The sequence below is a fragment of the Diabrotica undecimpunctata genome, chromosome 8 (assembly GCF_040954645.1).
Source record: "Diabrotica undecimpunctata isolate CICGRU chromosome 8, icDiaUnde3, whole genome shotgun sequence".
In the NCBI taxonomy this organism is placed as follows: Eukaryota; Metazoa; Arthropoda; class Insecta; order Coleoptera; family Chrysomelidae; genus Diabrotica; species Diabrotica undecimpunctata.
The window spans coordinates 132889090-132903241 of record NC_092810.1 but is presented as its reverse complement, the minus strand read 5'-3'; the positions used below and the strand labels follow the sequence as shown (position 1 = coordinate 132903241).

The 14152-nt window shown below is 34.9% G+C and overlaps 1 protein-coding gene across 1 annotated transcript; it reads right to left on the bottom strand.

Moving 5' to 3' along the window:
• Positions 1–457: 457 nt before the first annotated feature.
• On the bottom strand, positions 458–4336 carry LOC140449124 (uncharacterized). The gene has a single exon (XM_072542269.1). The coding sequence runs from the start codon at positions 4334–4336 to the stop codon at positions 458–460; it is 3879 nt and encodes a 1292-aa protein (XP_072398370.1).
• Positions 4337–14152: the final 9816 nt, after the last annotated feature.

Below are 14152 nucleotides of genomic sequence, written 5' to 3'. Positions count from 1 at the left end.
CGAACACTAGATCCTAATTTAATAAGATTGGTTCATTATTTTGCCAGTGGTCCATATCAGATATCTTTTTAGTGGTCATAGCTAAACATCTTTTTTGCATATGTGCTAATCGTAAGTATCTTAATTAAAAATAATATATACAAAACTAAGATCTAGTAGAATTACCATATTATATAAACAACGATGAATGAGGGAAAGGTTCAGAAAAGGAATATAATAAAAGGGTCTGTTCCAGATATATTTAGCAGTATGTTAGCTGTAATAAAGTTTTATAATGACTATATTGAATCAACTACATATGCTAATCTTAATTATATAAAAACGATGAGTGATAAAAGAAAAAAATTAAGTTTTAAAAAATGATAATATACAATTTGCATCCATCTTACAGTCAATCAGATCATCAATGATAAATGTTAAAATTAAGTACTTAGCAAAATCATGCTTTATTTTAACTCTAATCAACATCCATCTCAAGATTATTAATTGAATAATGCCCCCATGGAAGCGTATCATAAGACTCCGGAAGGTGATGTCTTTTATCATCATTGGGGCTAAGCGCAACCTTTTCATGGGTAATTGTATATACATGATGCCTATCGGATCTTATAAGATTCTGCGTGGCGATCTTATATTTAAAGTCATCCAAACACTCTACATAGTCATCAAACGTAATTTTAGTGTGTACGACCGATTTCTTTACCCCCTTCGCCTTCTTTGTCACGCCATAATTTTTAATAATTGTATCAATCTCATCATCCTCATATTCTTCCTCTTTCAACTCCCTCCTCTTGTTTTCGATCTTATCTTCTGTGATAGCTACTTTTGTTGTATACAATTTAGATCGGAGCCCTATGTAGTCAGTCATTATACGACCATTATTCTCGTCTTTCATCATACCCAATACCTTCTTATTAACCCGAGGGATGCCGTAAATATTATCTACTGGGTAGTCAGACGTATCAAAATATTTATAGCAATCATCTATCATTGCTTTATACGGGTCTTGTTCACGTAGTTCCACGATTACACTATCGGTATCAGTATAGCAAGTTGTAAAGTTTTCTCCGAACCGGCCAGCTAAGTATCCATATTGAAAATCATAGATTGTCGTTTTAGCCAAGTCTAAAATACTCATTCCAACATAAATCGGTTTATCTAACCATATTTCTGCTCTATGCATCTCGACAGCAACCAAATTTTCATTAAAGATAGTAGCGTTTTTAAACAGGGGACTACTTATTCTTGCTTCAGCTCCATAACGACCCTGCCATTCCGTCAACAATTTAATATCAACGCGCTTGCGCACATTCTCCATGGTCTTACCAAACACAGCGTTGTTCATTAGCTTAAAAAGGTTCTTTTCAAACTCATTTTTCGCTGCCTTCCGGAGATTTGTATTCAAGTCAATGTAGGACTTTAACCATGGAGCCTGTGCAAATTTCAATACTCTATGTATCTTTTTCAGGATCAATCCATTTGCAAGCGCCTGTTTTAGTGCTCTATAATGTATTACATATCTTTCTTTATCATGTAGGGTGGCCATTAATTTAGTCTGCTCTCGCGGACGTGTAGGAGGAAGCATAGTCTTAGAATTTAATGACTCAGGACAAAACGGGATATCTTTATGACGATCATGAAGATGTTGAGGGTACTCCAGATCAACCTCGAGAATGTACCCTTCAGAAGCATCGTCAGCAATGGAAAGGACATCAATATTGCTATCGACCCACTCGAAACCACCATAGGGAAGATATTGTGACATTGCCCAGCCGTATTGGTTATTGACATCAAAATACATTAGATATGAATCAGGCTTCGATGGATCGTATGATGCCATATACTTATTATTAGCGTGGACGCGACGTTTCGAGCATACTTGACTCAAACCGCCACGAATACCACGCTCCACAAACAAAAACATATCTGGATCTGTTAAAAGCTCCAGTTCATGTTTGGTATGTTTAAGCATTGCATCCCACGTGAAGCCGGGAAGAGTGAAGTAATGAGCTGGGTCAAGATTATATGTTTTGATACAACTGGATCGGAACTCTTCAAAAACGTCTGCAAGAAGAAGAATATCGGTCTTCATATAAAGATCTACATAATCCCCGAGAGTGGAGCACGAGAATGAAGACCAGACATCTTGGGCTCTACGATAATGTCGTCGAGGACATGGTTTATCCTCAAGTTTATTATAAAAGAACTCAATGGGGGGTAGAGACATTTCAGCAAATTTTTTAAATGAATCAATATAATCGTAAGGCATGATACCTTTCTTGGTTAGAAGACTGAATTGCTCCTCAGGAAGCGATAAAAATTGAGATTTGAGGTTAGTATATTTGGGCAAATACGAAGAAAGTTTATCGAGGGAAGACGCCATGAATCGAAAACTATCGATAAAACGGAATTTAATTCGAGCGTCATCAATGTGTTTCGTAAAAGAGATATATTTTTCCTTAGTAATAGGAAGAAGATCTACGGGGCCTTTGATGTGTGTAGCAATATCATTAACAATGAAGTGGGCGTCATATCCGCTAAGGTTATGAAATATCACTGGAATAGTGTGAGCGTCTTTGTAATTAATGTTACACCCTTCATGAGCTGCCCCTCTGTAATTATTTTCTGGAGTGAGGTGATCGTGGTCTCGCACTTTCTTATCATTGGGGGAGAAGCGTTTCTCACAGATATGACAATGAGTGGCTGTATGAAAATCGCTCTCTTGCTGAGTTGTCATATTTATATCATATGGGCACATAAACACCGTAGAAACATCCTCAGCAAGCTGATTAAGTTCATCTGCAAACCACCGCATACAATCTTTTCCTCTATACGATCTGTAAAAAGAGAGCGCATTATCATACGAGCATTTAAAGAAATAACCAACTGCTACAGGAACATGCTCTTGAGGTTTTTTAGGATCTCCTGTACGTTTCAAAGCACTCTCGAGATCCGCGTACACGGCGAAGGGGGCTTTAATCTTATTCCGGAAATTTTTAAATTTTACCATTTTATTGCTTTCCTCGGGCATTTTAATGGCTGTTTCGTTAATTCTTACACAATTCTTGGTGTGGGCTTCTAGCTGAACAGCCGATGAAATTGGTTGTAAACACCTATCGCATATATGATCCAATCGCCCTTTGCAACTTGTCTTATGAACATCTAACTTTTCCTGCGATCTAAAGTAATGGAGGCAGGCATCACAGACATGTTTTGTTCCATTTTCATTACTTAACTGTTTTGATAATAGGCGAGATAGATTTTTTATCCATACATAATGGCATCTAATAGGACCTTCGGTATCATCATCGTATTTATCTTGTACCAAAAGCAGATTCACATGTTTAATCCTCTTGTTCTTTGTTAGGAAGGCTGGCAGGGTCGTAAAATCTCTTTTTTCTTTTTTTAGAACATAAACATTGATGGATATATCGTTTTGTTTCTCAAAGTTTAGAATCTGCTTAATAGTCATAGGCCACTGAATTCCCTTTAGCTTTAACACTTTAGAGTAGTGCGGGTATGAGCTCATTAAAGCAGAGTTATTTCGACATGGATATAACGCTGATACAACGGCCCACGCGAAGCACGCCTCATCATCATTTTTAACATTAATACATGCTTGTTTTCTCTTTATCTGAGGAGGAAGTTCAATATATGATGAGCCTAGTTGCGGTGTAAATTTATTAATGTTCACCCCCAGGTTAACAACTGCCTTTAGTGCCCATCCGGAATCACGTTCTTGGAATTCTTCCAAGTCTCTGTTGATGGGTTCTACCACTTTCTTTTCAAACCACTCATCAAGATTGGTGTCTCGATATATTGGCGAGTTCGATGTGGTGAAATATTTTGTATCTTTATGGATTTTCTCTCCGCTAGCTATCTCGAAGTCTCCACCAAATGTCATGTTAACTTTTACTGCCTCGTCTTTCTTAAGTACGTTTTGGATTCTCCGCTTAAAAAGGGCTTTGCAATCATTAAGGAAACTGCCTGGATCCTTGTGTTTAATGTTTGAGATGACTCCCGTTCTAATTCTCGAGTTGAATGCTGATATGGAGTCATCCCATTGCACTCTATGTTTAGCAGTTTCCTTCGTAGGTGTGAGTCCTGCCCCCTTCTTGTGTTCGGCTTTCAGCTGGTTTCGCAGAGTTTTTACTTGCCGCATCTGGGCTTCAAGGTGCTGCTTCTCCCCCGTCGTTTTTGCAGTTCTCATTGCATTATGTATCTTTTTAATAGCTTTCGTACACTCTACCAGCCCTTTTCTAACATTTTCATCATTATAATCATTTCTAATCAACCCCAAGATGGATGCTATATATAAGATAATTTCGGCCAACATTTTTTTACACAAAAAAATTCAAATTAAACAAAAAACCAAAATCTGAAATTCAAAATTTATTTAAAAAATTGAAATCAGAAATTCAAAAATTATCAAAAAAACCAAAAAAAAAATCCAAAATTTTCAAAAAATTTTGAGAAAATATCACTCACCAGAGCACACTTTTGAATGATTAAAGACTTACCAGAGCACGTCTGAACGCTAGGAATATCTGAAACAGAATGAAGAAAAAACCTTAATGTGTAGTATAAGGAGTACTTTTAGTCGAACGGAAGACTAAATGGTTTATAAAAGGCCCCTGAAATGTGTGGATTTGTGCTTGTTCTTCCATAAGAATCAATGTAAAAGTGCTACATTTAAGATATTTATTGAACTTGGTTACATTTTTTTTTTCCTTAATGCTACGAGAGATAGAAGGAAGTATCAGTACTACCAACATAAAAAGAAGCAGTACCACCAACTATGAAACAAAATTTTAGCAGAAAGATTGTGGTGATTGGTGTAGGTATATAAAATTATAAGTTGATCTTATCATTCTTCATCATTCTATCAGAAGAAGGAGTCATGGTTAGGAATTGTAAGAGTTGTCTTCAGGAGTATCCCGATGTCACCCCAAGCGAATTTTGCGATACATTAAAGGAGGTTTAAATGGTGGAAAGTGGGTTCCATATAATTCTTCTTCCTGGTCTAGTTACGAAGATTTCAAAAAAATGGTAATTTAATTATGATAGACGTCTGCTACTTTGCGAAAGATGTGGAAAATGTATGAATAGAACCGATATATATCGACATAGGAAAAATAAACACGGCATTGAAAACTATTCGGTTAGATTTGCATAAACTTTCGCCGAGGGAACTCCCACCACCACTTTCATCACTAACACACTCTGAATATTAGCAACAAGTTTTAATTCATCGAAAAAATAGTCAAAGCAAACACATCAGTTGCTCCAATATGAAACAATACATTCACTTAAACTTGATCAAGACATGTATCGATCAAGAATTTATTCGAGACAACTACGCAGGCGCGTGTTTACCGGCTAGTTTAATCTTTCATGAAGTTGCCAGGCAGTATGGGATAACAACAAAAGTGGTAGTAGGTGCAAAGGTCTACTCAAATGGAATTGTAATTACACCACATTTCTGGAATGAACATAATAGGATAGTATTCGATCCAACAGATGCAAATACAAAACACCATCTGCCTCATCAAATTGTATACGATGAAAAAAGGAATGTTTATGTGCAAAAGCGGAGAAGACGTAAAAATGGTTGATATTTATCATGATTTTAAGAAAAGCAAATCGACGATAGCATATTTTAAAGAGGCTCCGGCATGTCTACTGGAAATACGAGAGAATATTTTTTATTACTGTAGCAAAGATACTTAAAAAAATAAATTAATAAATAAAATGTAACTCAATTATTAACAATAATATAGGTAACAGCGAATGGCTGACATAGGTAGAACTGATACCCTATACTATACTGGTTTAACCAGAAAGGTGTAATTTAAATAATACATCACCAATAAACACAGGTATGATTAGGCCACCATTTTCTTTCACGCTAAGAGAGGGTAGCAGAACATAGCAGACGCCATCAGTGACACGCTAACAGAGAGTATCAGAGAGGTACGTGAGATATGCAGACTCCTTCAGCGACACATATGCAGAGTCACAGAGGGGTATCAGAGATACATAGACGCCATCAGTGACACATATGCAGAGAGTACCAGAGACATACAGACGCCCTCAGTGACACAAATACAGAGAGCATCAGAGGGGTACCTGAGACATACAGACACCATCAGTGACACATATTCAGAGACACACAGGGGTACCAGACGCCATTAGATAGACGCTAACAGAAGACATAGACGACCACACAGGGGTACCAGACGTCATCAGATACACGCTAACAGAAGGCATAGGCGACCACACAGGGGTACCAGACGTCATCAGATATACGCTAACAGAAGGCATAGGCGACCATAGAGGGATACCTGAGATGTACAGACGACATCAGAGACATGTTAACAGAAGGGTGCAGATGTATAAATATATGGACTCAAAGTCAAGAATTCATTTATTAACATGTCTTCAAACAGAGGGGTTCAAGTAAAAAAACTTGCTGCAATTGTGAGAGAAAAGTATAAAGCTCTTAGAAGAATGCAAGCTGATGATAAAGAACTTCTACAGACAACGTTTAAGCCAATAACTACGCCTCTTAAAGAAATAGCCAACTATGTGAATGTCCCTAAACCAGATCTCAACGAAGATGATTCACAAACTCATCAGCCATCACAGGTCAGTGATGACATCGAACCTCTACATACGCAAACATCGTACAACCCTTATTTAGAAAAATATACGCAAGATTTAGGGAATGTAGACCACATATATGGTCCAAATGTTAATTGGTCTACTGGAAAATGGTCGTTTGGAAATAAAACAATTGAGTTCGGTAAAGATAGCATTCAAATGGATTCACACATTTTTAAAGCTACACCTGGGCTGTATGACCTGATCTTCTCGAAAGAACCTACACAATATACACTAGCTGATCAAAAAATCTACAAAGCTCTTCTAGACATATCCGGTGCACACAAGGATGGACGAGGCCGATTACGTCACCAATCTCACACCACAAAATATGAAAAAATTATCAAGCCGATGTATCTGGGAAATAGAAAAAGAAGACCACAGACCTTACATGGTACCACAAAAAATGTCAAAATACATACCCAAGTAGAAGATACATCACACACACAACAACAATGTAAAAGAAGACATATATCACAGAAGGCTCAAGATATAGAAGACATGCAGTTGCAAGCTTCAAAGAAAAATCATGTTGATTTTCCTACACGAGCTGCTGAAACAAGGATTCGTGACATAGCAAAGAAACAGATACTTGACCAATTGGAAGAGTTATGGTTCCTCTACAACGAACATAATGACCCAAACATGCTTGTGAAAGGCCTTAAAATTCTTTCGGAAGCCGACGCTTTAATGGGAGAAGAAGCAGCTGAAATTGTAGACGAACTGAAGTACCTAGATATTATCGATTAATAACAGGCACATACTTCAAGAACACAAGAAATTTTAGAACAACCAAGAAACTTCAGAATTTAAGTTCATCTTCTCAATAACAGATACGACATCTGACCTTTAAGAATGAAAATAATAAAGTTGTGTGTATGTGTGTGTATCTAAAAGTAGCGATGATATCAAGCATTCCCAGATAAATTTAATAAAATATTCAAACATTTGTTTAAAAATAAGCATCGTCGAGGCCGTTTCGTAAACGCCGGGAAAAATGTGAAACGAAGTAATAGTATTGAAAAATTTGACCGAGAATTTAAACAACGTACAGACATTGAATATGAGGCACCATCGTTTAACCATTGTACTATTAGATCTACGGATGAAAATGTTAAAATAAATCGGTGAGGACGTCTAGTTTTTTAATTCCTAACTTTAACAATGTACTTGTATAAAATATATGTATGTATGAAATAATTTAAATAAAAAACAAAACACCCATAGTATTTTCAATTACTAACCCAATGCAGCACTAAGATTGTCAATATATTTTTATAAAATAAAAATATGTTCGGTAAATATCAGCTACACATGAAATAGAATTCTAAATATTCTGTAAACTAACGTCTTCAAAGAATGTGGAACAGCGATAAACGGTATCTCATCAGTAATTTTCACAAAAAAAAAGAATACATAAAAGAGAATATAGCTTTGTCCTATTGCTAGTAGAAAGAATTATGTGAGACTGCTTTACATTGCAGACACTTAGTTATTTTCGAACAGATATCTTGCCTAAAAATATGAAAGTTTTTTTTGGCAACAGACAGTTCAGGGCGAAAAGAGAATTAGTAGCATGAATACCGATAGAGAGAGCGAGCTGTTGAGCCTCGTAAATATTAGAAAAAAGTATCGCAAACACGAAAGAACATAGGCTACACATAAAATGGAAAGATATCGTTTGTATTGAGAGGTATCTAACAGCTCACAAATATCAAGAACAGTAACAAACCCAAAGAAGCAAAATAGGCGACATGAATACGAATAAAATGGGTAGAAATTGTCTGTATTGCGAGGTATCTTACATCTCACAAAATGGCAATAAAAGTAACAAAGAAATAAAATGGGCTGCATGAATATAAACTGAAGGATAATACATGGAGAGGTTGGTGATGGTTTTGAGCATTATTCATGAACATAGAGGGCAGAGCTGTGTTTCTGTGTACAAATCAGTAGTAGATGCATAGAAACGGGGTTGTTGTTGAGTAACAAGAACTATTCGATAATATGTTTTGAACATTCAGTGTTTCTAAAAACAAAAAGCTTCCATAAAAATTAAAGCAGGCTGTATACATAATGTTTTGCAATCAAGTCCCTTAGCTACAAGAACAAAGGCTTATGACGGTTAGCATAACAAAAAACATACAAAATATAAACAAAAATACACACAGAAAATATAAATGAATACAGAACTTCGCACAGAATTCTTGTATACGTACAGTAGTTATATTCTTTTTTATCGAAGACACTGCGGATGGGTCGTATATAAAATATTAGCTACGCTTGGTCGGTTATTGGTACAAAGAAGAAGTAGATCACAAAGTCGCATAAAAAGCTACTATTTTTTAGAAATAAATCATAAAATCAATTGAAAATATGGGGTACATCATACAATTTAGAAAAAGCATAAAATAGAAATCAAAGTACAAATATGAAATAAACCGTAAAATCATATACTAATAGCTTAATATAGAAAGTAAAAACCTCTCTTATTTATTTATATACCAAGGAAATAAAATAAGATAAAGTATAGAAGAAATATATCATAAAGAGCTGTTATTTTTTTAAAATAAAACGTAAACTCAGTTAAAAATATGTGGTGCATTATACAATTTAGAAAAACGCAGGAAATAAAAAAAATATTTATAAATCACAATAAGACATAAGAAATAAAATTATATTTACTTCAAAAAATAACTTACCTTATATTATTCACTCACTAAAACTGTACACAATATAGTTCGTCTGAGACCGCTAGTAATACTATGTTTAATTCATGCTAGATTCGGTTATTTATACTCTAGGATTACGTAGCTTACATTCTAGAATAAAATAATATATTTTTTTTTGTTTTTATTAGTAAAAACCACACTATCAAAATATTTCCTACAAAAGCAGATATTGCGGTATGAGAACCTTTGTTATCAATTTAGAAACTTGCGACTGTGGTTACCACTATCATTTTTTACTTCCTATTACGAGTAGTCTTATCAGCGGTTTCGTTCGATTTATAACTAAAATGATGAAATAAATTCGTATTTAAAATATTTCTATAACAAAATTTTCAAGTCTTCGATTATTAATTTATACAAATATTATATTTTTTTAGGACAAGAATTTTTATGTCTTCGAATTTGGTAATTATATATTAGGTCAGTATACACTAATATAGGTTTCACATTTCTTCTTCTTTATGTATCCCTGTCCGCTGCCAGGTTAGCTATTAACATGGCAATTTTGATCTTGCTCTCGGACCTTGCTTTCGACCGATGTGAGCCCTATCTATTACCACGCTCCATGAGTCTCTTCTCCTGTCTTACCTCGCTTAGTGTCTATTTATCCTAAATAACTAATCAATCCGAAAGTTGTCTTGGTATATAGAATAGATATTCAAGTTTTCGTTGTTTAATTGTGCTCACTGGTTCTTTATCTTTCCGATTCTGTGGACTACCTCTATTTTGGTGACATGTTCGGTGAAGAATGCTTTGGTACACTTTTATTTCTAATGCTTTCAGTTTTTTCGCGAGCGTCTCTGTCGGCGTCCAGGACTCCACATTTCTAGATAAATTTTATATAAATTTAATGTTTTTTAGGACAAGGGTATTGAGAATTTGACGTTGGTTCGTTTTATGATGTTTTTAGCCATAAATAATGATCGTATCGCACTTGGTCGGTAATTTTCGTAATATTCATGAAAAGACCTTTCTAATGGTATATTGCACGGAGCACTTGGTGCAAAATTGAGCGAGTTAGGGTTTGCTAGAGATCAAACTGCGATAAGAGATTTTTCTATGCCAATGGTTTTGTTTTACCGTCAATAACAATAAATAAGCATTTATAGTTCAACCAAGTTATTACAACGGCCGTTATGACACCTTACCATATATCTTTTGAACGGATAAGCGGAAATCGACGTATGACCCATCAAATTACAGGATTTTGAACGACAAATTAGGCTGAGATGTTTGTTTTATGACAATATCATGTACAAGGCCTGTTTGACATCATATAAATAAATTTTATATAAATTTAATGTTTTTTAGGACAAGGGTATTGAGAATTTGACGTTGGTTCGTTTTACGATGTTTTTAGTCATAAATAATGAGTGTATAGCACTTGGTCAGTGATTTTCATAATATGTATGAAAATACCTTTCTAATGGTATCCTGCACGGAGCACTTGGTGTAAAATTGAGTGAATTAGAGTTTGCTAGAGATCAAACTGCGATAAGAGATTTTTCTATGCCAATGGTTTTGTTTTATCGTCAATAACAATAAATAAGCATTTACAATTCAACCAAGTTATCGCAATGGCCGTTATGACACCTTACCATATATCTTTTGAACGCATAGGCGGAAATCGACGTATGACCTATCAAATTAAAGGATTTTGAACGACAAATTAGGCTGAGATGTTTGTTTTATGACAATGTCATGTACAAGGCCTGTTTGACATCATATAAATAAATTTTATATAAATTTAATGTTTTTTAGGACAAGGGTATTGAGAATTTGACGTTAGTTCGTTTTACGATGTTTTTTAGTCATAAATAATGAGAGAATAGCACTTGGTCAGTGATTTTCGTAATATGTATGAAAATACCTTTCTAATGGTATCCTGCACGGAGCATTTGGTGTAAAATTGAGCGAATTAGGGTTTGCTAGAGATCAAAATGCGATAAGAGTTTTTCCTATGCCAATGGTTTTGTTTTACCGTCAATAACAATAAATAAGCATTTACAATTCAACCAAGTTATCGCAACGGTCTTTATGGCATTGTACCCTATATCTTTTGAATGGATAAGCGGAAATCGATGTGTGACCCACCAAATTAAAGGATTTTAAATAATGAATTACGTTGTCATGACTGATTTAAGAAAATGCTATGTATAAGGTCTCGTTGACGCCCCATCGTTTATTATTAGCATTTATTGCTGAATTTTATCGTATGACACCTTAAATTCCTGGGTTTCGAATGAAGAAATATGTTGTGACATAAACATTTCTTCATTTCTAATTTATTGTATACATTATTTCTATAGGTGACATCTAATATGGGATTAATAACTATGGCAGTTTCATATACATGATTTTGGAATCGCATTCGGTCCAGCAATTCAAAATTGTAGTCCCTTTCTAGTTTATAGATAAAATATATTTGATTTAAATCTTCGTTGAATGTAACCCTCTTCTTTTTCATCTTTGATGGGATTAAGCTTTTTTCAGTCATTTTGGATACAAACGTAAAGTTTTATTTAATATATTTTGGAGTAGAACTTTGATATTGCTATATTGTTGATGATAATGCTGTGAGAGAAAATATGTTGTATTTTTGTTTTATAAATTTGTGTCTAGGACTAAACTTTGTACGACCGTCAAGAATATTGACATTTGATTTCAACCTCCACTCCACAGGTGTAGCACTTAACAATATCTTATGTTTCTAGTTAGAAACTGCTAACTCTATTGCAGGTTTATTTTTCCTTCCTCAACTACCAAAAGTTGATAATCTTACATAAAATCGCTTATCTCAACCGTACAATTGTCAAGACAAAATTTGATCGACTAATGTAATAAAGGAAAAGTTTGTCTTTATGTATTGACATTGTATACTGCACCACCCATTATTTTAAAGTATATTAAGGTACATTAAGTTAAAAGACACAATATGTATTGTATATAAATTTATTATGGATATCTAAACATTACATTATAATTCATTATTCCATGATTAATACATTTACATTTAGAAAAAAGTCGTTCAGATTCATCGTTGGAGCAGAATGCTGTGAATTGGTTATTTTTCTTTACATGTTCTATAAGTTTGCATGCGTATCCTTTTCTCCGATACTTTGGTAATGTATATATGTAATCTACTACTCTTGGTATATCGTGTTGTCCTAGTGGATCAAAGTCACATTTCGATAATAGAACAAACGATGCCGGTTCTCCTTCGATATATAGGATGTCGCAGCTAACTTTCATATTTGTCATCCATTGATCAATAAGTATGTCATCTACATTTAACTGCTTAATTTTTCTGACTGCGTTCTGACCTTTAAACAGCTCAATTTTTTCCATCTTACTCAGCCGAATGATTAATTGATACTGATTTTGCATTATTCGTTCAATTATGTATCATCTATAAATTTTACAGGAGTAGGGAGGACCTCCTATATTACGTTTACAGATCGATTATAGCTAATAATTATAAAAGCACAATACTAACCTACAAAACATAATATTGCCCGAACTGTCGTAGATACGTATATACAGAATAATAGTGCTGTTGCACAACTCACCATTTTTTTTTTTATTCGGCGATTTTTATATCACCTGAATTGTCATAGATAAAATATAGTATGCAACTCATAATACATTTGTATTCTATAATTTTTATAATATTACTCGAACTGCCGTAGATATGCATATATAGAATAATAGTGCTGTATAGTAATTAACGTTCCGTTTATAGTAGTACTTACTCAGAGATTATATTGAGGACGTTTGTTGGTTTGGTCATACTGTAAGAATGGTATACGTTCTTTAAATAATCATGTTCTATTGCTAGTAATACCTTACACGCTGTTGCACGTTATATCGTTTTCAGCGTCGCCTTTCGCATTGTTTCGAGAGGGAGAGCAGCGTCACCTTTCGCTTTGTTTCACGAAAGAGAGAGAGAGAGAGAGAGAGAGAGAGAGGCTGTGTGTCTTTTTACGATGTCAGGTGCTAGATGTGGTTGACAGATGGCGTGACGAGATGATGAACTGTAATAGACGTGGAATCTCATTCAAACTATGTTGAATATTTGATATAGCACCGTTTTTTGACGATGATTCTCTATTGGCCTCACTTTCCTCAAATGTCTATTATGCTAAACAAAGATCCGATATAGCGGCGTTTTAGTCATTGTCTTGTATCTTAACATATTTCCCCGTCACCTCCCCTTTTCATTTAACGTATTACACGTAGTAATCAGACTAATAACAACAGAGATATGACTTTTTTTATCTTAACATATTCATTACCCCCTCCCCTTTTCGTTGATACCTCACACATTGAGCCGTTTGGACATTACAAACGTAGCGCCGATGTCTTTGCGTTTTATTTTTATCTTAGCATCACACATTGTTGTACGTTGATGTATGTTGATGTACGTTGAACCGTTTGGACGTTGCAAGCTTAGTGTCCTTTAGGCATTGTCTTTTGCGTTTGCTTTTCATGCTACTATATTCATTACCACCTCCCCTTTCCATCGATACCTCACACGTTGAGCCGTTTCGAGGTTGCAAGCTTAGTGTCCTTTTGGTATTGTCTTTTGCGTTTCGTTATTTACTTTAACATATTCGTTAGCACCTCCCCTTTTCATCGATACCTCACACGTTGTTGTACGTTGAGCCTTTTGGACGTTACAAGCTTAGTGTCCTTTTGACATTGTCTTTTGCGTTTTGTTTTTATCTAAACATATTCAGTACCCCCTCCTCTTTCCA